The sequence below is a fragment of the Periophthalmus magnuspinnatus genome, chromosome 5 (genome assembly GCF_009829125.3).
Source record: "Periophthalmus magnuspinnatus isolate fPerMag1 chromosome 5, fPerMag1.2.pri, whole genome shotgun sequence".
NCBI lineage: Eukaryota > Metazoa > Chordata > Actinopteri > Gobiiformes > Gobiidae > Periophthalmus > Periophthalmus magnuspinnatus.
The window spans coordinates 28,806,397-28,832,126 of NC_047130.1; the positions used below are offsets into that span (position 1 = coordinate 28,806,397).

Below are 25,730 nucleotides of genomic sequence, written 5' to 3' on the forward strand. Positions count from 1 at the left end.
ATGTCATCCATATAACCAATAAAAACAAATGACGTATCTTTGGATCTTGGCCTTTTGTGCTGCCAAACAGTACTTCTAGTTCTAATGATTCTACTATTTCTTTGCTCTGTGTCTTATTCCTTATCAATCATTGTGTGACCAGTTGTTGCATGAGAGAAGCACTGTGCAAATGTTAACTTGTTAGTATTGGCAGGTAGTTATGTAAGGCCTGAACATCATCTAGCTATTGTGAAGAGCCTGTCCTGTGAGTTTGCAAACCCTCACGAGGAGCAGTTTGATTATTGTAGTTTGAATAATGTTGCAGACTTTAATGTGGCTTTTTGTTTGTCATTATGAAGCAACTTTTTGTGGATGGTTAGTCTGGAGGGATATTATTTCAATTCCACAGCGCAGTGACATTGTAAATTGGTGGACATCGCAAAGCACATACTTTACAACACGTGTCAAACTCAAGGCCCGGGGGCCAAATGTGGCCCTCCACATCATTTTGTGTGGCCTTCGACATGGTAAATTTAAAGATATGATGGTCTTAACATGTCATTTTATCAAGAGATATGTCATTACACAGTCATATTTTTACATCTATGCAAATTAATATGCAATATTTGAAACTCAAATAAGTAATAAATACAGAAACGGTTAATTAACAAGTTAAAAAAGTAGTTACATCTATTTTACATCTGGCCCTTTGAGGACAGCCATTTCGCTGATGTGGCCCTCGGTGAAAATGTTTGACACCCCTGCTTTACAATATTTCATGGATTTGTATTTCTTATTTTTTAGGAGTTCCTACGTGAGGCTAAGACATCTCTGCACAAACACATGGGTTCACAGTACAAACAATCCTATCGATAAAGAGGAAGAGAAGCCTGTTATGTTACGGGTGAGTAGCTGACATGCAGGTTGATGAGTGCACAAGAGCGGTTTTAAACTCCTTTCAGATAAAATAAGACGTTTGTTTTTTTGCAGATAGGAACATCTGCAGTTAAAGAAGATAAGGAAGCTTTTGCCATTGTGCCAGTGCCCCCAGCAGAAGTACGAGATTTAGACTTTGCCAACGATGCGAGTAAAGTACTGGCGTCGATAGCTGGAAAACTTGAAAAGGGGACGATAACACAAAATGAAAGAAGGTGGGTATGATTATTAAAAGGTTTTGTGCCTTGTTCCTGTTTCTGGCGTCATTTTTTTTTTGTATATTTTTACAGATTTGTCACCAAACTCTTGGAGGATTTGGTTTTCTTTGTGGTGGACATTCCCAATAGTGGACAGGATGTTCTGGAGATTATGGTTAACAAGCCCAACAGGGAACGGCAAAAACTGATGAGAGAGCAAAATATTTTGAAGCAGGTTTGACTCTGGTCATTTATCCATATTATTACTTTGGAAAAATATCAACTGTTGTTGGTTTTGGCAGATTTTCAAATTACTCCAGGCGCCTTTCACAGACAGCGGGGATGGACCAATGCTTCGGTTAGAGGAGCTTGGAGACCAGCGTCATGCACCTTTTAGGCATATTTGCAGACTATGCTACAGAGTCCTACGACATTCCCAGCAGGATTATAGAAAAAATCAGGTGGGGCAGGAAAAAACTCTCCTTGACCCTTAATAACAATGACCTTCTTGCAATCTCAAATAATCCTTTGTTTCCAGGAGTATATAGCTAAACAATTCCGCTTCATGCAAAAACAAATTGGATATGATGTTCTTGCAGAAGACACAATAACTGCTTTATTGCATAACAACAGAAAATTACTTGAAAAACATATCACTGCTGCTGAGATAGACACATTTGTGACTCTTGTGAGGAAGAACCAAGAACCAAGGTGAGATATGAAGAAAAAACAAGAAAAGTAAAAGACTGGATATGGACAGCACTGAAGAATGTTTTTGAATTTTTGTGTTTCTTGCCTTTTATAAACGTGTTTGTTTTATTTGTGACCAGGTTTCTTGACTACTTGTCAGATCTCTGTGTGTCTATGAGCAAATCCATTCCTGTAACACAAGAGCTCATCTGCAACGCAGTGCTGGACCAAAGTAATGCTGACATCCTCATTGAGACCAAGTGAGTCATGGTTTTTAATTAAACACATTTAACATGTGATCATCATAATTTTAGATTATAAGAATAATCTCTGTTTTTGCTTCTTAGACTGGTGCTGTCCAGATTTGAGATTGAGATCTCACCAAATGGAGAGAATCCAGTAGAGGCAGAGGATGAGGAGGAGGTGTGGCTCTTCTGGAAGGACAACTCTAAAGACATCAGGAGTAAGAGCATCCGTGAGCTGGCTCAGGATGCAAAGGAGGGTCAGAAAGAGGATCTGGAAGTGGTCAGCTACTACAGGTGAATATCATATTTGGAGAAATATCTGCATGCATGTTGCACTGAATAACAAAATGTTTGTTTTTCCAGGTGCCAACTGAATCTGTTTGCCAGGATGTGTCTAGACCGCCAGTACCTTGCAATCAATAAAATATCAGGTCAGCTGGACGTGGACTTGATCCTGCGCTGCATGTCTGACGAGGACCTGCCCTTTGACCTGCGTGCCTCTTTCTGCCGCCTGATGCTGCACATGCATGTGGACAGAGACCCCCAGGAACAAGTCACCCCGGTGAAATATGCCCGACTGTGGTCTGAGATTCCTTCTGAAATTGCCATTGATGAGTGGGTTTATTATCATAACTTGTTTACATTTTATTCAAATTATTTTTTTAAAAATATATTGACTGAGTGATGCGTTTAAATATCCAGCTATGACAACGATGGGACCACGAGAGATGAGATCAAGGAACGGTTCTGTCTCACCATGGATTTTGTGGAGAATTACCTTCGAGAGGTGGTGTCACAGAACATCCCTTTCTCAGACAAGGAGAAAAACAAGCTTACTTTTGAGGTCTGGACTCTTTGGGATTGTGTGACAGATGAAAGACCATTTTGAAAGTTCAATAATCTTTTTATTCTTACAGGTAGTAAACCTGGCAAGAAACCTCATCTACTTTGGTTTTTACAACTTCAGTGATTTGCTTCGATTGACCAAAATATTACTGAATATTTTAGACTGTGTGCACGTCAGCACAATATATCCCATTAACAAGATAGAAAAGGGTGAAGAAAGCAAAGGTACACTAAACTGAAGTCCTGTTACATTTCTATCTATTTATTTATAAGGGCAACCTGAAGGAAAAGGTGCACGGTGTGTTTGCAGGTAGTAATGTGATGAAGTCCATTCATGGAGTGGGAGAGCTAATGACGCAGGTGGTGCTGCGGGGAGGAGGTTTACTGCCCACTACACCCACACACCAACCTGAGGGAGACGTGCCCAAAACACAAGTGGAGCCTGAAAGGGAGGACATCATGGTCATGGACACAAAGCTTAAGATCATTGAAATCCTACAGGTAACTCACAGTTAATCTTTTATTTTCATTTATCTTTATCTTTAAATGTTTTTTAATCCCTTAGTTCATCCTCAATGTACGGTTGGACTACCGGATTTCCTGCCTGCTTTGCATCTTTAAGAGGGAGTTTGATGAGAACAACAAACAAGATGAAAACACCGTCAGCCAAAATGGAGGCAATAACATCCCACCACAAATTCCTGGTTAGGCACTTGGTATTGTTATATTAATGGTAAGGTTTTTGCACTTAGATTTCTCTTCTAAATCAAACAAAATGCATTTCTACTGTAGGAAATTTGGACTTTGAGAATATTGAAGAGCAAGCTGAAGGAATCTTTGGGGGAAGGTAATTCAAGAAATGGTCAATTCAGTCCTATGAGGCAATTACCAATGCCATGTTTTTAAATGATGTTTGTGTTTATAGTGAGGAGAATACCCCATTAGATCTTGATGACCACGGGGGACGAACTTTCCTCCGAGTCCTGCTACACCTGACCATGCACGACTACCCTCCCCTTGTGTCTGGAGCACTTCACCTGCTCTTTAGGCATTTTAGTCAGAGACAGGAAGTCCTCATGGCGTTTAAACAAGTACGCTGCTAATTTATCCAGCTTTACACCCACTATATTAAAAGCTTGTGCATTTAATCGTAATATAATTTCCTCATTTTAGGTACAACTGCTCGTGACCAGTCAGGATGTGGACAACTATAAGCAGATCAAGTCAGATCTTGATCAGCTTCGATCTATAGTTGAGAAATCAGAATTATGGGTTTACAAAAGGCAAGGAGAGGATGGAATGGACGGAGATGGACCTGAATCCGACGGCAAAAAGAAGGTAGATTCTGCCTCGATGTGCTCAAAATAAAATGACCTGTAGTAATTTCTTTTTGTCTTTAGGGTGATTCAAGTTCAGATGGAAAGAACTCTGAAAGTACCAGCAATTATAACTATAGAGTTGTGAAAGAGGTGAGAAAAACATTGATTTGTCTTTGTTTCTTCTGTAACTAAACTTATACAACTTCTAGATCCTGGTGAGGCTCAGTAAGTTGTGTATTCAAGAAGGAAGTTCAGGGAAGAAGAGCAGGAAGCAACAGCAAAGACTTCTTAGGAACATGGGAGCTCATAGTGTGGTTCTGGAGCTGCTACAAATCCCCTACGAGAAGGTGACAAATGACTCCTCCAAACTGATCATATTTATTTTGACAGGACTGCAATAATAATATAATACTGCAGGCCCTAAACAAATACAATACAGGCTGTAACTAACATACTGTATTTTACATATACTATACAGATATTATGCAAATATTCCAGTGAACTTCTTCTCTTGACAGGGTGAGGATATCCGAATGCAGGAGATAATGAAACTGGCTCACGAGTTCCTTCAAAACTTCTGTTCAGGGAATCAACCAAACCAGATTCTTCTCCACAAACATATCAACTTATTTCTAAACCCAGGGGTGAGTATGTACTGAACGTTATAAATTACATATTACTTACACTTCCCAGTCGCATAAATAATCTTAAATGATCACATAACTCACTGGGTTTGAGTAAAATCATTGTTTCCTCTTTCAGATTCTAGAGGCCATCACCATGCAGCACATCTTCATGAATAATTTTCAGTTGTGCAGTGAAATCAATGAGCGCGTAGTTCAGCACTTCGTCCACTGCATCGAGTCTCACGGTCGACACGTTCAGTACCTCAAGTTCCTGCAGACGATTGTAAAAGCTGAGAATAAGTTTATCAAGAAATGCCAGGATATTGTCATGGCTGAGGTTAGAAAATAAATCATTATGCAGTTATCCGTCTGTGTAAGAACTGTAAAGAATGTGTTTGCTGTTGTTTCCCCGTTAGCTCGTAAACTCAGGTGAAGATGTTCTGGTGTTCTACAATGACAGGGCGTCGTTTCAGACTTTAGTGCAAATGATGCGATCGGAGCGGGACCGTATGGATGAAAACAGTCAGCTTATGTACCACATTCACCTGGTGGAGCTGCTCGCCGTCTGCACCGAGGGCAAAAATGTTTACACTGAGATCAAATGCAACTCTCTGCTGCCACTGGATGATATTGTGAGAGTTGTTACACATGAAGACTGTATCCCTGAGGTGTGTCCGAGGCTGTTTATGTCCTAAAACTGAGATATACTGTAAATTTTGGACTATAAGCTGCGACTTTTTTCCCACGCTTTGAACCCTGCGGCCTATACAACAGTGCGGCTTATTTATAGAATTTTACTGGATAACGGCCAACGGGGGGGCGCTCTCTAGCTGTAAACGTAAAAGTGAGACAGACGTGGGGAAAGATTATGCTCTGAAGAATTCACTAGTTTTGATTTTGAATGGTCATTTTGCGCATCATTACCACGCCCTCATCATGGAAAGTACACGAAGAAATGGATATCATGCAGTTTTTAAGATAAAGAAGGAAATGGAGCCACTGCACGTAAGTTTGGCATCAATGAATCCAACTTGGTCAATATAAAAAGATGCCAAAAGGAAATAAAAGCAGATGGCCCGTGTTGGTACAGCTTTATTTTCTAAACCTGCAGGTATATTCATCCCGTGTTGATGACGTGTTGGTGCCAATTTTCAGAGACAGTTTTAAAAAAAGCGTGTCCGTGTACCGTCTTTCTGTGTAAATATCTCATGTTACAATATGAAAACCTGCGGCTTATATTCAGGTGTGGCTTATATATGTACAAAATAGATTTTCTTTTCAAATTTAGCTGGTGCGGCTTATATTCAGGTGTGCTCTATAGTCCGAAATTTACGGTAAAAATAAACGGCCCAACGGTTGTTACACCTGTTATTCATGTATATGTTTTACTATTTTCATATTTGATCTCTAAAGGTGAAGATCGCGTACATAAACTTTCTGAACCATTGTTACGTGGATACGGAAGTTGAAATGAAAGAGATCTATACATCCAACCATATGTGGAAGCTGTTTGAGAACTTCCTGGTGGATATTTGTAGGGTAAGACAATCACATCACATTGTCATAAAATAGGTCACTGCATTGTGCTTCCTGGTGCCTTGTCACAAAGTAGGACACTGTATTGTGCGCCATATTATTGTTGTTCATTCATTTTTCTTTTAATTATTTATTTCGAGCAGATCAATGAACGCATTTATCCAGTACACTTAATGCACATTTCACTTTTTTTTTGTTATTTAAGCTTGAAAAGGAGTGGAAGAAAGAAAACCTATGAAATCCCACCTTAATCGTCCATTAGAACATAAATGAAATGCTTTGTTTAAGCTTCCAATTCAGTAAAGAATATATATATATATATATATATATATATATATATATATATATATATATATATATATATATATATAATCTCCATCCAAAAAGGGTAAAAACAAGAATACAGCATTGATAAGGAATGAGCATAAAGTAGAACCAACACTGATCCAGAGAAAAGTGCAGTGTGACTTTATATTTAAACTGGTCTCTTTCTATTTTCAGACCAGACCATGTCTTTATATAAAAACTTTAATTTATGAATACTTTGGATTTAAAACTAAAGCAATGCCAGAGTATTCCACAGTTTCACCCCACATAGAGTCAGATTAAACTTGTGGTTCAAACAGTAGGTGGTGTAAAATTTCCATGACCTCTCAGATGTTTTTATGCCATGTCTCTCATGATTATTTCTGCTTCACATTCAGTGGACATCCAGTGTGTTACCTGCTGCACACATGGAGGAAGTGTGACCTGCTGGCTGCACGTTATACAGGTCTTTTGATTGGTTCTGCTCTTTCCTAGGTGTGCAATAACACCAGCGACAGGAAACATGCGGACACCATGCTGGAGCGTTATGTAACGGAAACAGTCATGAGCATCGTCACATGTTTCTTCAGCTCTCCTTTCTCTGACCAAAGCACAAGTCTTCAGGTAAACATATGCATGTAAATCTTTGTCTCATCAGAGTGTCAGGTCATCCAGAGATTTATTTGTGCAAATTAAATATTAAACTCTTCACACATGGTTGGATAAGGGGTAAACGGACAACAGTCACATCCCAGTTATGATTATGTGAGCAGCAAACAGAATATTTTGTATCAGGTCAAAGTGATTTTGTGTGGGCTGCAGTATTGGAGGATCTCATGTAAATCAGTGGCTCTCAATCTTTTTTGCTTGATGCCCCCCTTCTGGTACAGAATATACAATATGTATAAAACTGTTCATAAAACCTTCCTTTTCCTGTCTGTTGCATAGTTGGCTTGTTATATGTATGTAAGTATAACACTGAGTGTCTAGCTCCAGTTTTGGTAGCTTAGTCAGCACATAAAATGCCTTGTTCCCAGATCTGTGTTGCACAAGGTTTTACTGGGATATGGTTAACGAAATGTGATCTCCCCACTTTTTGGTTTCCTCTTGTTGCCCACAGTGACTCCAGTGATTGAATCCTCTATAAAACCCCTTCATTCTCTTTTATTACATGATGTCTGTCTGTTAGATATGGCCATGTTTGGTTTTATTAGATTCCTCTGACCTCTTGCCCATTCTTAGAACTTAGCATAGTTATTTTCCCAGTCATGAGCGTGTTACAACCCTCTTTTTCTTGTAACAGACGGCCTTTCTTGGAAAGATATCGGAGGTATTTATTGTACTGTATTGGCTGTGAACAGCTGATAGATTTTGTGGTTGTAGTAATCACTTGACCTAAAAGTTCAGTGCACTGATTCTGTTGTGTTGTGGTGGGACTGTGACCTTTTGGGAACCCTTTGGACCCCAAGATTGTAGTACATATGCCTGTATCAAAATGTTTAGTATGAACAAAGATTAACTTCATTTGAGCATAATAAACCTTAGGTGTTTTATTAGTATCTCCACTTTTTGCATACTGTTAATTATGTCCACAAATTTTTTTTATCATTTTAATTTATTTGTAGTTTCGTTATTTTTCAGACTCGCCAGCCAGTGTTTGTTCAACTTCTTCAGGGAGTTTTCAGGGTTTATCACTGTAACTGGTTGAACCCTCTTCAAAAAGCATCAGTTGAGGCCTGTATCAAAGTTCTCTCAGATGTGGGTAAGCTGCATTTTATTCATTACTTTAATGATGTTTAAAGGACTAGGCATCAAACAAAACATGTCTGTATCTTTGCCCAGCTAAGAGTCGAGCCATTGCCATCCCAGTGGACCTGGACAGCCAGGTCAACAATCTTTTTGTCAAGTCCAATAATGTTGTACAGAAGAGCATCCTAAACTGGAGACTATCAGCTAAAAACACTTCACGGCGAGACTCGGGCCTGACTACCTCCAAGGATTATAGAAATATCATTGAAAGACTGCAGGTTTGTTTGTCCTTAGTTTGCACATTTTAAAAGGAGAAACTAAAGCTGTAAAACATTGAATTAACAAAGAGTAATTATTTTTGTTTCTTGCCAGAATATGTTGTTATCATAATCTCAAAGCCATGAACAAATCATTAACAGACAGTTACACCCATGAGTCAGCTTTCAGTAGAAAACTTCAGTGGCTTTGTTCACTTCCTTTGTCACACATTTGTGTTGCTTTACTGCAGGCCATGAGGAAAGTCGTGAAAACTGCCCTAGTATTAGTTGTAAAAAAGCTGTAATTCACTCAAACCACACTATAGTTTTATTTAGATTTTAGTGGTTGTAACAATATTAATTCAACTTCACTTCTACAACTTTTTGTCCAGTTGACAGATTTGAATTTTTGAATACTTTTACATATTAATCCTACAAATAATCCCACTGGCCTTTAGGATATCGTGTCTGCATTAGAGGATCGTCTGAGGCCACTGGTCCAAGCTGAACTGTCAGTCCTCGTTGACGTCCTGCATCGTCCAGAGCTGCTCTTCCCTGAAAACACAGATGCTCGCAGAAAATGTGAAAGTGGGGGCTTTATATCAAAGTATGTTAACGCACATATAAGTATTTGATTAAAATAAATCATAAATATATTCCTAAATGTACTATGTATTTGTTTGCTTTCATTTAACCAGACTTATCAAACATACGAAGCAGCTGTTGGAGGAGAATGAAGAGAGGCTCTGTATTAAAATCTTACAGACGCTGAGAGAAATGATGTCCAAAGACCGAGGTTATGGGGAGAAGGTACGTAACACATCCATATCGATAAAGGATTAAATTTTTAGTATGAAACAACACTTCTATGATGACAAGCGGTAGCAATCAATCAGTATGTCCAAAGGTACAAAATATATCTTCTATCGAAATGCCATATTAAAGATCCTATATTACATTTTTTAATCCATGTTCCAATGTTGTAACCTCATCAAAACCATACCTACAGTTGTGTTTTATTTCATTCACACGATATTCTGTATTAGTCTGTCTACATCTCTAAAGCGTATCATGCTTTGTTCCACCTTGTGATGTCATGAAGTGGTAGTTTTCAAGTGAACAGCTCGTTTTACCTTTTAGTTCAGTCGAGATTGTCAATTCCTGGGTTAAAATTATCCAAATGATTCTAGAAATGAAGGTGTATGGAGTTTAAAAACACATCTGAGCACTTCCTGTATTACCACATGATGACATCACAAAGTGGAACAGAGTGTTTTAGAGAGGTTTGTGTTAAACGTGTGTGAATGAAACAAAACACAACTCCAGCTATGTTTTTGATGAGGAAACAACATTATAACATCAGAAAATAGCGTAATATGAGCCCTAAAAGGTTACCTGGCAATCATGTATTCACTTATGCTTGAAACGTGTTGATTTATTGACAATAACACGATAGATGACCAAGATTTTTCATTGAATTTATTACAATTTCTGAATCTGATAAAAGGAAGTGCAACTTTTTATGGTCATTATTTAACCAGATAAATTACAGAACTGGTTCCATCTTGACCTTCTACAAAAAAAAATTCCCAACTCGTGTAATAATTGCATGTTCTAACAATGCCCCCCTGCCCTGCACTTCGACTAATCAACTGGCTTTTTGCTTTTTACTCGTTCTCTACCATATTTGACGCTAAATTGGTAGAAAGCAATAGAAATGTGCAGGCCATAAAACGGTGATAAAACGCTCAACTGTTTGTGCATTAACAGTCTAATCTTGTCACAACTTTACTAACTTTACTAACGCTATGCCTCTCTTGCAGCTGATTGTTTTTGATGATGAAATTGATGGGGCTGAGGTTGTCATTTTTTACCTTTTACTAACCGTTAACATGTGCTTGTTGCTTGTGTTAGCCTTTAGCGTTATGATGCCATTAGTCATGTTTGTCTGCCACATAATCTTATCAGTGCATTATGTGTGTCTGCTGAAATGTCATTATCTGAAAATAGTTTGAAATAGTTGTCTCTTTAGTGTAGATGTTAGTCGTCCTGTTAGAATAATCAACTATATTGACAATTGGTGTATTATTGAAAAGCTGACAGAACAATACTTTTTTAGACTTGTTTATGTTTTTTCTTTGCTCTTGTCACGTTTTTACTATGCAATAAGTATTTAATTTTGAGAATGATTTGCAGCAGCTCATGTGCAAAATGATCTTGTACATTTAGTAAAAGGGTTCACTGCGATTATTGGTTTAAGGACAAGGCGAGGCAAGTTTATTTGTACAGCACAATTCATACACAAAGTCATTCAAAGCGTTTTACAGAATATAAAGGACATTAAAATCACAATACAACAAATCAAAACATAAATAATCATCATAAAATTAACATTAAAACCGAAGAGTGCAGAATAAAGGGCGGGTTCAGTATTTTTATTTGTGATATTTTCTGAAGCAATATATCGCACTTCAAAATGTGTTTATAGTGACAGTATTCGATTAATTCCAATCAACAAAATTATGAGTTTATAGTGACGTGTCCTGTTATTTGTATAAAAGTGTAAAATGAGTTGCAGAGGAAAGCACAGTCATAATGTCTGTTACTCCCCCCCGTCTTTACAGCAGTACATTCATGAGTTATTATTACTAGTTATAGGCCAGGTCGTCATTGAAAATGAGAATTGGTTCTCAACCGACCTACCTGGTAAAATAAAGGTTAAATAAATAAAATAAATGTTATTATTTACATTTTTTATTGCATTTTAACATTTTAGAGCCCCCCACCCCTCTCACTGGTAATAGAAATAAAGTATATAAACATACACACATACATCCCTATATATGCTTACATATATACATACACACATATAAAATAATAAATAAATACATAAAGTAAAATACATAAAATAATAGTAATAGCTGAGTGTAGCTAAGTGTGGTAAGCATTATAAGTGGTAATATTATGGAAAGCAATAATATGGGCACAAAAGTTGTCCAGGATGAAAAAAAAAAAAAAAAAACTACACAGAATATGCACAAATAAATAAATAAATTTAAAAATTAATTAATAATAAAAAATAACAGTATTAAAATTGAAAAAAAAAAAAAAACAGTAAAATAAAAAAAATAATAAATAAACAAAGAATAAATTAGTTATTATTGTTGCCCATTGAATATCAGAAGGGCAAGTGAGGGCATTTCTTTATTTGCTGTTGTAGACATTGACACACAGGTATTATACTACTACTACTACTTTCCATAATTCAGCCTTAAAACATGATGCGTGTGATAAGTGAAGAATGTGATGTTGTTTTTTGTAGTATGGGTCTTTCCCAAATTGACAGGAAGCATTTGATTCCCACTTTCCATATTGCGGTTCACAACTGATACTTCACAGTGCGTCTGCATACCACTTGAGTACAGTGGAAATCCCCAGCTTGCACAAAAAAATGGGCTGTTCTTGCTGGAGACAAGTGCTTTGTCCTCTTGGCTCCTCCCATATAGTGAAGCTGAAAAAAAAATCTGCACATACTCCCCTGTGGAAGCTCTTGGCACACACCGTTTGGCCGGATCATTCACTCGTGCTAAGCTAAACAAAAGCAGAGGGGAGATATTTTTGAGTAGAATAGATAGCCCAAACCTGTTGTAAGCTATCACACGTGTTATGTCACTTACCTCCCTGGCCCAACTGAAGAATCTCAGGATGAGTTCAGCTACCCTGTTTGTTTTATCACATCATCGGTAAATGTTTGAAGCACGTTCTCTCACTCACTAGAAATACACTCTCCCTGGATACCCACACAGTCACTGCTCTGTAATCAAAGATGATCCAGTAGAAGCCCGGACAAAAGTCATGACTCGTCTGTCCCCTTCCGTTGTCGCGACTGATCTGCCATTATCCACAGTTGCTACAGAGTGTGGAATATGATCCCTCTGTTCGGGAGGGAGCGGGGGTGATGGGGGTCGAGGGATCATATCTTATTCTAGTGATGTTATCTGGTGTGTTGAGGATGCTTCTGAGCTTCTGAGTACGTAACCATGGCCCAGCTTATGTAAGGAGCTATTTTAAAACGGAGTGGTGGTCTGTGCAGACACATTTCTACGACTAGAATCTCACACATGCCTCATTTTTTCTGGTCTTTTCTCAGTTATTGTGCACACAGTTATCTGGACTCTTTTTCAGACAACTTGGATAATATGTTTTAGTAAAAAAAAGACAAAAAAAAACACAGTATATGATATAGAGTTATTTGGAAGTTCACCTTGAAAAAGCCACTTCTGAGAGATAATTTCAGTGTTAATCTCATTTGGAGGTAGTTGGACAATTGTACAGTTCAAATTATTTAAATACAAACTAAAAACTTTAAATCTATAAAATATTACATTATTTTATACATTTATTGCAACTATATGGACCAGTGAGAACGTTTTAGACAGGGTTTACTATCAGCTGGTCACTCACAAAGGCGATGTATAAAACAGAATCACAAATGTTTATATTTCATTGAATTATTAATTTACTTTTGATCATTTTAACATAGATTAATCTTTCATGTTTCAAGCCGTAATTCTGAACTTAAAAAAATCCTCTTAACCCTAAAATACTACTACTCCTAAAGTCGACTCATTTCTGCTCTGGTCTCTTCTTTTTTGAGCATTTAACAAATACCAGGTGGGGAAAGGTTTCTACTTAACCTTCACCTTCCCATGTGAATCCATCTCTTGGTCCTGTTTAATCTCTTACAGACCTGCTGCTGTTGTCCTTTTTGGTCAGAGGGGGGCGCTGCAGACATTTCTGAAGTGTGCACAATGCTCTTCCACATTCCAAACTGCTAAACGCTGCACAATTCTTGGACTGGGGCCAAGTCCTTGGCAGCAGTTACATAAGCAGCAACAGGTTTATTTAATTTTTTTTTTCAGTTTTTTGAAATATATTCACTCAGCAAATATTTGACCTTCAGTGATACTCGTCAGCAAAATGCACAGGAGAAAAAGGTGCAGAATTAAAACGGTGACTGTGCAATGCTGCATTTTTTAATATTTTGATTATGAGGAGAAGTATCTTACAAGCTGCATTAAAAAAAAAAAAAATAAATTATTGTCTTTAAATTTAATTGTAATTTATGAATTACAAATCAGCACATCATTTCTCTCACTTCTAATTGAAATAACTTAAAAAACCTGTGTTACTTTGATTACAAAAGCCACATGTTAATTATTTAAAATAACTGTGTACAGTTTATTTTCACACTACTTCCTTACGGACACCTGCACAATCATTGTCCCTAAGGTCTGAATATTGTATTTCAAATTCCGGGAAGAAAAAATATTGTCTATAGCTCCCGGGGACTCCTGTGCTGGATGATACATGAGAAACTCGCGGAAGTCGTGTATAATAAGTGGGTCACTTACAGCTCCAAACATTAAATGGATGTGGCATTTGATGTCATATTCCAGTATAATGTGCCGTGTTGTTGCGTTTCTTAAGAATGCACTGATGTAAAAGGATGTTTATCATAGGGAAATTCCAGTAAGTCACATTTTTAATCAGCAAAACAAACTACAGCCCTTGTCCATATTAGGAAGTGTCAGATATTCATTTGTCTCTTGATTTAAACTTTTACAAACAGTAACATTAGTAGAATCTTGATTTTGTGCATTTTGGCATCAAGAAGGCAATTTTATAGCTTTTTAATTTAAAATAACAATTCTAAATAGTTGTTTTTAATAACGTTTTGATTCAGTATTTCTTATAGTCGGTAGTGAAAATATCTAAACACAAAGTTAGGTCTATGATGCTCAAGTTTACCTTTTAGATCAGCTTAAACTTTACTTACTACTTTTTGCATGCCTGATCTGTATCCATTTAATCAAACTAACAGCTCGACTTATTTAGTCTTCTAAAAATATTTTAAAGGTCAGACATTTTTGAGATTTGACTTATGTTATGTCTTATCCTCATCAAACACATACATTTATGTTATTGCCTTCAAATACACATCAGGTTTTGTAATTTTTTTGCACATATTTACAATCCTGAATTGTGAGGCCACGTCTTTAAACAGCTCTATTATTAAAAAATTTCTAAGGATACAAGAAAACCAGTGGTTGTGTCGTGAAATGGGGAAACGAAGTGCTTTGTACCTCGCAGACAGTGGTTTTTGGAGACCCCTGAGAACATTTTGGACAGCCGTGTAGCTAACATACTGAAGCGTGGTGGAAGGATCCTGATCTTACGCTTGTCTTTAAACGCAGACATGTTGTGCTTTTTGCTGCAGTAGTTGGCTGCTGCTTATCACTCATGCTTTCATTTTCTGCCCAGAGCACAGCATCATGTTTGTGTCTGCTGTGAGAGTCCCGTAGCTTCTTGTTTAGACTAAACCCTTACTGCATATTTAATCGTGCCTGACATTTGTAGTCTCTGGATTCCCTTTAGAGCAGCATTATTAACTTCACACTCGCCTTTTGACTAACCTCATCCTTCTGTTTTAACCAGCTGGCTCCTCCTCCAGAGCCCGAAACCCCTGCTGAGGTGTGTTCACATTCATTATAGATGGCTGTTTACTAATAGATTTCACCATAAATAATCCGCACATTAGCGCATTGTGTACATGTGTTCAGTGTCAAAAGAGACCTCATTATAACTAGATCATAACTGTATAGATTATTGGTGTTTTTTTCCTGCGTTTTCTTAACCCTCAGCTGAACCTTCCATACAATTCTGTGTCTTCTCTTCATATTTTCACGTCAAATGTGGTTGGGGAAGGAAACCAGACCAGGTTGTGTGTGTATTTTCAAACACAGAAGATCAGTCGCAGGCCAAACTCCGAAGCAGCCGTGCATCTCACCTCAGATTATCAGAGTTTATTGTTTTGCCTATTTATTCTTTTCATTGTAAGGAGCAGTTTTTATTTATTTATTTGGCCTGGTTCTGCTTTTCTCTAATTCAGCTGTAGATCACGTCCATTTGAACTCAAGGAGATGGTCTTGACTAGCCAAGAAATCATACACAATATGAGGAAATTGTTAAGTTTAAGTTTTAAAAGTTGTACTAAATAATATAAGAGTTGCTTCATTTTGATTGTGTGGCTGTTTGTTATCTCCATAGTGCTTAACCGGCACACCAAAGCTCTGGGACTACATGCTGAAATTAGGCTTTGTGTTTTAAATTTCTCCTGTAATGCAGAGTCTAAACACCAGCTTCAGATGATTACCGTATTTTCCGGATGATAAGTCGCACTTTTTTTCATAGTTTGTCCAGGGGTGTTATACTCAGACACGACTTATATGTGAAATTATTAAAATATATAGTTTCACATCTTCTCCGTGTGAGGGCACTCTAGGCTTGTGTACCATATGACAACCACGTGGAAGTGGAAGCGGCGTTTCATTTACTGGAGTTGCTGGAGTTGTTCAGAAGCGAGTCAAGTAAACTTATTGCTTGTTTTTTCTGCTTTATTTATCTGATTAACTGTTAATATCTTACGTTAACAAACCAGACAGGTGTTCAGTTCTGTCTATGCTCCATGTAGCTGAATAAATATAAATGTGTTACGTTAGCGCGTTGTACTGATATTCAACCAACCCAAGAACCATTTTCGTCTTTGGAAAATTATGAACAATGCATTAAATCACTGCTATAAATTCAACATACGTCTAGACATTCTGCAAGCTATTACTAAAAAGATTAACAAAAACAAACACAATTTTACCAACCGCTCATTTGCGGAGAAGACGATTTTGTTTCGTTTTCCATCTCAGCAAAACAGCATGTGGTCGTTCATCTTGTCACTACAACTCTGGCTCATTTTAGTTCAACATTCATCCACTAGGTGTCTCTATGCAGGGGTCAAAAGTGGCACTCTGGGCTTTCGAAGTTAAATTTGACATTTTTTTCACTGACCAAATTTGACCTCATGGGTTTTCCAGGGTTAAAAATAAAATGTCTGTTCTTGGTCTCAGATTTTGTAAAATTAATTTCCCCCCAAAAGTATATAGTCCAGTGCGACTTATGTTTTTTCTTTATTATTATGCATTTTTTGGCTGGTGCGACTTATACTCCTGAGCGACTTACAGTCCGGAAAATACGGTACTATTTTAAACCATTCTAAACCTATTGTCAGCAAAATTGAACATGACAAATAACATAAACCCAAGAGAACTAAAGTCTAATGTAGTTTTGATAGGAATTGCCATAATGTATATCTATATTATGGCCTAATGTTATGTTTTTCCCATCCATTTTACCGTCTACTTTTTAAACTTTCTTGCATGAAACACTGCATGACATACCCACCATTTCCTCTGATTTTTCCCTTTCTTTGTTAAACCTATGTATTTCCTTTCACATGCTTAATAACTAATGTGCACTGTATTAACTGGCTGTTTTAATTTCTAATCTTTTCACAACTACCCTTTGGATCTTCTTTCAATTCTCTTTTCACTGCTCACTGCTTGCTGCTTACTCACCTCACCTTTAAGGAGCTTGATCCAAACCTGCCACAGAAGCAACTGGAGGATCAAAAGAGGGTAGGTGCTGGGTTTAGACCGTCCAAGCTCTGTTTCAGACTTGTGCGAGTGTCTCTTATGACCACACTGTCTGTTTCATAAACTGGGTTATTAATTACACAAGGAATTCATTAATATTCAAGAGAGTGTGGAAACTATGGTCCAAAAAGTACAGGGGTAAAAGTTAACTACAGTTCTTAAAATAAAAGATTGCGTAAATTGGTATTTCTAATCTGAAGATGTCTGGTATCTGCTATTCAATATCATCCGATACTAGGGCAGAAACTGAAAATATACTTTATTTCCTTTAAACACAAACGGCATATGAGTTTTAAAAAAAAGTGAAAACAGTAAGTAAATACAGAACGGCTTTGTGAAGATATAACAGAGTATTCTGGCACAGCATTGTTGAGTCTTATTACACATATTTATAGACCAAAATAGATCATCGATTGAACCGATATCAGCTGAAACAATCAAAATTTCCAATATCGCCACCGTTATGTGATACCAGTAACTATGGCAACAGAGTCGGCTCAATCAACAAATGTAAATCCAGAGCCTTAAAGGTCATTTGTTTGAATCAGTTTACTCACTATCTAAATATAGCTTTGTGATTATGATAAAGCAGAAGATCATTGAACTCTAGAACAGCTTTATCTGGTCACTGTGCATTCGTCATTCGTTGCAATGAAATACTTTCTGATGTATTTCAAGGGCGTGTCAGCTGAGATGCATGTGCCACGTTTCAGGATGGAAATGACATGATAAAGGTTTGATATATTAGAGTCCACTTTAAATATCTGTACAGATATATTATTAAACTTGAGTCTTACATGAAATTAATGTTGTTTCATGGTGGGTCACAGGTAGGGCATTGCTTTAAGAAGAGTGTAGTAGAAGAGTGCTGCTTTTCAAGGTTCTGGATATTTTTGAATCTTAATTTAGGTGTATTCTTTCTAGTCCAATGCCTGCAAAACTCTTGGGGCAATGCAACATGAGATTGTCAAATGGTACAAATGTGCACTATGTGTAACTTTAAACTGCTTTACATAAACTGGTTCAGTTCAGTTTACTTGCTGTGCGTGTACCTACACGTTATCATGTGGAGAAGTAAACAGGAGGCTACACCTTGTCACTGCTAACTAGAGTCTGTGTTTAAACCAGTAACTTACATTATATCTAACAGGGAGAAGCTCTGCGCCAAATCTTGGTCAACCGTTACTATGGTAATGTCAAATCTGGACAACGGCGAGAGAGCGTCACTTTTAGCAATGGACCTGTGACTTCTGGCGCCACAGGAAAATCACCAACAGGTTTGTATGATTGTATAAATCAATCCACACTCTCTGAAAGGCCAATATGCACAGTGCAAGCATAAATACAGCTGTGGTCAATTATCCAGGCTTGGGTCCAACACAAAAATATAGTTTTACTTCTGACCACTAGAGGGCGGTGCTTAAAGCACTGAATGGTTCCCTTAGCATCCTATGCTCTTATTTTGTATAACTGCTAAAGATAGGCCTAACTTTTGTATTCTTTGGAGTGTCCTGAATGCTTCGATGTGAATTGACAGACACCTTTATGTGAATTTCCATATTGCAGTATGAATTGTATGGGTTGTAGCAACATACTGCAAGTGTTTCCATTATACTCAGCTTCTTAATCTTGCTTTATCGAGGATGACATTTACAATGTAACAGATTGTTTATTTGTAACTGACATTTCTTCATTGCAGTCTCTTCTTGTCTCATCACAGTTGTGACTCATTGTTCGTGGCTGGCGCTTTAAAGTGAGAGGAGAATCTGATCATATTCACAGTCATGGCCTCGCTCTGAGCTAAGCCCTTGGCCCTTGCTTGTTCTAGTGAGCCGGAGACCGTCTCCTCAGCACAACCAAGGACGTGTTGTTGCCTGGCAACAGTCTCTAGAATGGGATGTGTTGTTGATTCAGTGGCTCATTCAGTCAGAGATGTCTCTGATGGGTGCCTTTAATCTGACCACACATTCATGGTGGTGAGCCAGTAGCACAAGAAAATGCTCAAATACTAAGAGATAAGAGATGTATAGAAAAAGAGGAAATACAGATACTATTTATAAACGTACAAAGGTAAAAGGAAATGAGGGGCATCATACATCCTACTGTGAGCACTTTCTGACATCATCCAAACTGCTTAAATTAACTAGTAACTATCCAGTAAATGGCAGTGTGTGTGTGTTCAGTTGATGTAGTACTTAGTCTATGGTTTTGTTTTTTACTTGCAGTTGTAAGTTCTGGGATCGGAGGCCGAGGAGAGCTGAGTCTGGCTGAGGTCCAGTGTCACCTGGACAGAGAGGGAGCATCTGACCTGGTGATCGACCTCATCATGAACGCCACCAGTGATCGGATCTTCCAGGAGAGTATCCTATTGGCCATAGCGCTGCTGGAGGGCGGGAACACAGTCATCCAGGTGAGTGAGGTTACAAAGTTCAAGACAACACTAAACACTTTCTGTCACCTCTGAAGTAACTGCCTTGTGATCAAGTGTAACCCAAGCATTCTCTTACACTGCGCCTCACAGCTACGCCTCAGTAACCAACTGTTATCTAACAGTTGTGAAGTGCTGTCAAGAGTTGAAATATTCAGTCTTAATCTGAAAGACTGACTGTAGATGAAAAGAGTTGAGGCTGATAAAAAGAAAAATACTGCTTCATCACATGCTTGGTTCCCATAAAGCACTTGTGTATTTGGCCATTTTTGTACGGAAGCAGTTTGGCCACAATGATAAATACTTGCACATGGTATTGGCTTTTAAAAATAAAGCAGATGTGTTTGTAATGGATGGGTAAGCTGTTGAGAACGGTTATTTTACTCTAACAGAGCATTTTACTTTAAGTAGCTCACCACATGTTGACACAGTAACTTTTTGCAGCTCCGCAGTAGAGTGAGAGTATTGAACTGTTGTTTGTCAGTGCAGTGTGCTTGCATGTTCAGTCAGCAGTGCACACATGCTGTTTACTCTGGTGTTTGTGGTTTGTGTTGTGTAATTACATAGAACAATTATTTGACAGAGGCTGACTTCTCTGAGCGCGACCACAAAAGTGCTCGCATGACGTCTTTTACATAAGGTGCTGCTCGAGTGAATGATGCTCAAGGCTTCCAAACATTCCAGTTGGACTTAATCATGCACAGTTGCTGAAAGGAAAGCAATAAGAAACAGGCCATGGGTTCATTATAGGTAACTCACCTGAACTAAATGTAGAGTAAAACGGATAACACTTTGCAGATTATTTGGGTTTATTTTTTCTCAAAGCCCAGGTCAACATGATTTATCTTGTATCAAATGTTTTGCATCTGTTTTGCCATGATGCGAACACAAGTGTGCTTTGTTCAGAGATCATGTAGGGTCCGGGGAGAATTTACAACATATCACCAGATGCATCACATTTCCCTATCTTACATAACCTGCACTAGTCTGGCCTCCTTTTTGCACAGAAGACTTCTTGTTGTCTCCAATGAAAAACAGGACAAAAACAAGCCCAGTGATTTCTTCAAGGGGTCTGTTTGTTTGGTTTTTGAGGTAATACAGGGTCGTAGCTCAGCAAACTGGAAATATTCTGGGAAACGGCTGGCAGGAAGAAGAATCTGTGGATATTTCATTGTTGTTTCTGAAACTGATTTGGCAAGCCTAAAGGATGGGTTAAGTGTTACTGGATTTAAAAGGAAATGGGTCAGAGCTCCCACTTCTTATCTGGCCTCCATTATCATTGTACTGTGTATGAGTTGGCCCTGTTGTCTCACATGCCACATATCTGTTGTAAACTCGAGATCTTCTCAGGACATCACAGTCTGAGATAGACATGTATCAATCCACGCAAAGTAGTACCATGAAGACCAAAGTGAAGCAAGTAGTGTAACATTTCCCTATACTATACAAATGTCTGTGATTCATCAGTGACCTAATGAGCTGTGTGATTTAAATAACTTCAGCATACATAGATCATGAGGACAAGATAGCGTGTTTTGACATGACTCTCCTGGAGGTTGTTATTCAAAGCTTGCATACGATAAGTTGCCTCTTGACTCATCCAAGCAGACACGTAGCTCACATTTAGTAGCGCACACATCTACCACGGCCTGTCCTTCATATTCATTTGGGCAGCCCATCAGCACATGCACACAGGTTATACTTAGTGACTAGAAAGCTCTTATCCAAAAGCGCTCCATAGAGAGACTGTTTATGCAGCTTATATAAGAGAAGACGTGCCAAAGAGCAGCTCTCTGAGCCCCCCCCTCATCTTTCTACTCAACACCATCCTTATGACCTCAGATCCCTGCGCTGTCACAAGAGCAAACAGGTGCCGCTGCTGTTACTCAATAGGCGTGTTGTGGCACGCTGCTCCCTCCAGGCGTGAGTTACACTCCCCCAGTTTGGCTCCCCTGTCAAATTCACTGTACACTCCTCTTGGAAAGCTTTAAAAAGACTGTGCATATGCCTATAAAGTGTCTACATGTGTGCTATCACAAGGTGCACAGGGGAATCTTTGACTTTTAAACATTTTTAAATAGTGTGCAGCAGTTGGTAAATGTGTTGAACACATTATCTGAATGTCAGCAGGCCATACTATTATTGTGCTCTTTGGCAAGACACTTGACATGTCTTTGTTGTCTTTGTGCAGCTCTTATTTAATGGGTTGGTTTCTATTATCTGATAATAAAAAGCATTCAGATTAATCATTAAAAATAAATATTTATTAAACAAAAGCACATGTTTCCTCTGTGAGGCTTGGTGTACAGCGTAATGCATCTGTCCATGTCAGTGGTGATGATCATCACTGTGGTGTCTGAGTGCCCTCAGTAGATCTCCATTAAGGAACAGCTCGGCTTTGTTACTCACCAAGGCGTGAAAGGCCGGATAAAAGGAAATGGATGGAGTGCTATTGGTATAAACAGGGCTTACATAAGTACATTGTGTTTATGCCAAATACTGGGGTGACTACTGATGTGCAGGAAACTGTGGTCTGTTACACTGACATGTCAAATCTACAGCAGGGCAAAGAATAAGGAGCCTCTTCATGACTGGCTCAGTGCAGTTCCCAGGAGGCTTAAAGCTGTAGGCCATGGATGGACAAGCCTCTCTTAGAAAAAGACAGATTTTGACAGAATTTTAATTTTTTCCATAATGACTCGGCAGTGAACAAGTCTGCAATTTGATCCACATATTTCAAGGTAACTCTGATCTGATTAAGAGGTCTTGCATAAGGAAGGCAATCCAATGGCAATCATCTGCTGGGAAAATATTAAAGTGTCTGTGTGCTACATGCAGCGAGTTCTATTAGATTACACCCTGTTATTACACCCTGTTAATTATGTAACCAACACTGTGCATGCACAGTATTTCAAAAATAAATATACTTTTGCTTCTCAACTGTTTTGCATATAGTCCAATTTAAAAATGTGCAGATATTTATTTAAATGTGGTTCATCATGAGATACATTTCAATTCTAATCTGCCAACGTTTCTATCCTGCAGTTGTTGTTTTTGTCTCGAGAGGTTGGCGTTATTGCATAAGACTTCAGCAGACTCTAATCAGATCTGTATAACTGAATGACCCTCTCTTGTCAACCAACACAGGAAAAACAACTATTGCATAAAAGTTTGAAGGGAGAAAAACAGCCTAAATCTAATGAATTCTGCTACTGTCATGGCAGCCAGGAAATGCAGTCAAGTGATCTTGCAATTTTTGCAAGTCCTCAGTCTCCCAGTTGGACTAAACCTGGAAAGAGTATTATGTAAGAGACTTTCAAAGTGCCCCAGAAACTGTGTATGTGATAACTCCTGCTTACTCCAACCTCTACTTCCACTTTTGGACTCCACCCCTCACGCCACGCACTTGCTCCGTGCCATTCTGGCAGTAAAAAGTAGGGCAGGGTTTTCCTTTCTCCCTCTTGCTGGCCCTGTGTGCTCTGATGTAACAGTGTTAGCAGTCAGGCACACTGTGCCCTCACTGTAACCACTCAGCTGATTACAGGCACTGCTTATGTAAGGAGGGATTGTCGACAGGAAAATGGGACAGAACATGGTAGAACTGCAGGAAAACAACTTCTCAACCGGAGTGGCCTTCTGCTCTTCGCTTTGTCTCAAGATGTATTATTCAGCCTTGACACATAAATCACATGCACTGACAACATAATGCAAAAGAATTTGCAACTTGTTTTACAAAACTTTTAAAATTGACTCATATTTTAGACTTGTGCCTTCAGATGTTTCTATAAAATGTTGCATCTCCAGACTGATCCTTTTATTCTGAAACCTTTTATGCGTTATGTGATATCACTTGATGGAGGTTGTCTACGTGTTGTTGGGGGAGGACTTTGAGAATAACTCTTTTGCATACTGTGGGTAACAGGATCACCTTCTTCTCATGTTTGCACTTGTTGAATCTGCACAGTTGTTTGATGCCCATGGTCATTTTCAATGTGCCAAAAGTGTGTTGTGGCCAAAGGGCACGTAGCAGATGGTGTAGATTCAGGTGAACATACAGAGCTCTTGGCACCGCCTGATGGGGTTTATGCAACATCTTTGAATAGATGCCTGGCACAGAGCCCAGCTAATAATAAGACTCGATGAAATGATATATCCTGTTGTATAATGCTAATTAGCCCTGAGCATTTCAGTACAGAGACAGCAGTAAGCCTTGTACTTGAAAGTTTATATACATTTTAGCACGTTCACACATTATTTCCTTGTCATAATGAAGTACACATAATTAAATAATATTGTTCCCATTTTTCCAGAGGTCATTCTACCATCGTCTAACGGGTGATAATAAATCTGAGAAGTTCTTCAAAGTCTTCTATGAGCGCATGAAGCTCGCTCAGCAGGAGATTAAAGCCACTGTGACAGTCAACACCAGTGACCTGGGCAGCAAGAAGAAAGATGAGGAACCACCTGACAAAGACACGCCAGCACGGAAGAAAGGCACGTTTATTACAAAAATTCCAACTAAATTAAACATATCTTAATTATAATCACTCTTGTCAGACATAACCAAACGGTATGATGTCACAAATTAGATAACACTACATTTTATCTAACTAGGTGCTAATTTGCATACTTGTATTCATAAATTTGTTATATAAGCGTAAACTATATTAATTAAAGACACAGTATGTAAGTCAAAGCATGTTTTTTCGTTGTTGTTTTTATTGCACAAAAAATACAGAAAAACATGAGTCCTTCACAATTTTTCACGGTATAGCATAAAACATACAGTATCTACAGTTGTCCCCCGCTATATCGTGGTTCACCTTTCACGGTCTCGCTGTTTCGCAGATTTTTTTGGTGCTATTTTGCAGGGGTTTTTTTACAGCGTATTAGCGCACAGTGTGTTCTGCGTCCTGATTGGCGTTGTCCATCAGTCTCCTCCGTGCGGTGTCTCCTGTACAGTACAGAATGTGTTCAGACGAATTTCTCTGAAGTGCTGTATGTTTGCAAGTTTTCTTCCCGGACAAAACCCACAATGTCGATGAAACGTTCTGCACGGGCAAATTTAAGAAATGCTTTTGGACACGGAGAGGCGCCTCTGCCAATACCGCTGGAGCAGGGGGACGTGAACAACAAATTTAAAGCGAAACATCGAGGAAGAGGGAAATAATATAAGAAGGTTTGAACTTTGAGAGCGTTTAAACAAGAGAGAAATGTGAGAAAATGTTAATGCCTGTGTGACAAAAGTGTATAAAGTGTGTGGTGAGGGGTTTTACAGCTGCAAAACATATAGAATAACTGTAAAAAATAAAGCTGATACTTAGCAGATTTTGCATATTGTGGGTTATTTTTAGAACATAACCCGAGGGACCACTGTATACTCAATGGAGAATGTTCCAAAGTATGGTTTTAACTTTCTGTTTCCATGGATAAATCATGCAGGTGATGTGCCACCTCCAGAAAGTTACATACAGTACCTTTAAGTGTTAATAAAACCACGAGAAATGAAGTTTTTACTTAACGTATTAGGATCATGTGCATAAGGAGTCTTGATAAGAAAGAATTAACCACTTACATGTTTGTGAATTAGCAGCTAGTTAATGTTGTTTATTTTATTTTAGTGTGCCCTAAAATAAAGTGTTACCATCATTCAGTCCTGATGACAATAGTCCATCGAACTGGGATGGTCCTAGTGCTCATTTTCAGAGACAGAGATAATGGGGAATTGCAGTTTGACACAGTAAATATGTCAAATAAATATGTATAAGCATTACCTGTTTCTTTCTGTTACCAGTGAAAGATGTGCCAGTGGTGGCCGTGGTGACAGAGGAGATGAAGGAGCAGCTGGTGGAGGCTTCGGTCGTCACCAAAAAGGCCTTTAACACTTACCGGCGCGAGGTAGAGGCAGAGGAGCATCAGGCAGGAGCAGACGGCGCCCCCCTGGCTCCAGCTGACAAGAGCCAGGACGAGAACGAGATGAGCGTCATCATCACCATCATGCAGCCCATCTTACGCCTAATGCAGCTGCTCTGTGAGAACCACAACAGAGATCTACAGGTCAGGCTAC

At 38.5% G+C, this 25,730-nt stretch overlaps 1 protein-coding gene across 2 annotated transcripts in view; it reads left to right on the top strand.

Annotated features, from left to right (window-relative positions):
• The window catches only part of itpr1b (inositol 1,4,5-trisphosphate receptor, type 1b), a 59,472-nt gene that overhangs the window by 15,331 nt on the left and 18,411 nt on the right, over positions 1–25,730 (top strand). The window contains exons 14-46 of one of the 2 annotated variants that reach the window (XM_055221637.1): positions 784–883; positions 970–1,130; positions 1,206–1,347; positions 1,415–1,573; positions 1,651–1,823; positions 1,943–2,062; positions 2,150–2,341; positions 2,411–2,662; positions 2,750–2,891; positions 2,965–3,118; positions 3,204–3,394; positions 3,459–3,597; positions 3,686–3,740; positions 3,819–3,984; positions 4,067–4,231; positions 4,294–4,362; positions 4,422–4,559; positions 4,731–4,856; positions 4,975–5,175; positions 5,255–5,506; positions 6,252–6,377; positions 7,176–7,304; positions 8,322–8,442; positions 8,523–8,707; positions 9,145–9,293; positions 9,385–9,496; positions 10,510–10,545; positions 15,185–15,220; positions 17,170–17,217; positions 18,386–18,512; positions 19,461–19,645; positions 23,974–24,157; positions 25,458–25,720. In XM_055221637.1, coding sequence (XP_055077612.1) covers positions 784–883; positions 970–1,130; positions 1,206–1,347; positions 1,415–1,573; positions 1,651–1,823; positions 1,943–2,062; positions 2,150–2,341; positions 2,411–2,662; positions 2,750–2,891; positions 2,965–3,118; positions 3,204–3,394; positions 3,459–3,597; positions 3,686–3,740; positions 3,819–3,984; positions 4,067–4,231; positions 4,294–4,362; positions 4,422–4,559; positions 4,731–4,856; positions 4,975–5,175; positions 5,255–5,506; positions 6,252–6,377; positions 7,176–7,304; positions 8,322–8,442; positions 8,523–8,707; positions 9,145–9,293; positions 9,385–9,496; positions 10,510–10,545; positions 15,185–15,220; positions 17,170–17,217; positions 18,386–18,512; positions 19,461–19,645; positions 23,974–24,157; positions 25,458–25,720 — 4,798 coding nt within the window. The remainder of the gene's footprint in view (positions 1–783; positions 884–969; positions 1,131–1,205; positions 1,348–1,414; positions 1,574–1,650; positions 1,824–1,942; positions 2,063–2,149; positions 2,342–2,410; positions 2,663–2,749; positions 2,892–2,964; positions 3,119–3,203; positions 3,395–3,458; positions 3,598–3,685; positions 3,741–3,818; positions 3,985–4,066; positions 4,232–4,293; positions 4,363–4,421; positions 4,560–4,730; positions 4,857–4,974; positions 5,176–5,254; positions 5,507–6,251; positions 6,378–7,175; positions 7,305–8,321; positions 8,443–8,522; positions 8,708–9,144; positions 9,294–9,384; positions 9,497–10,509; positions 10,546–15,184; positions 15,221–17,169; positions 17,218–18,385; positions 18,513–19,460; positions 19,646–23,973; positions 24,158–25,457; positions 25,721–25,730) is intronic. The other variant, XM_055221636.1, reaches the window with a different exon arrangement.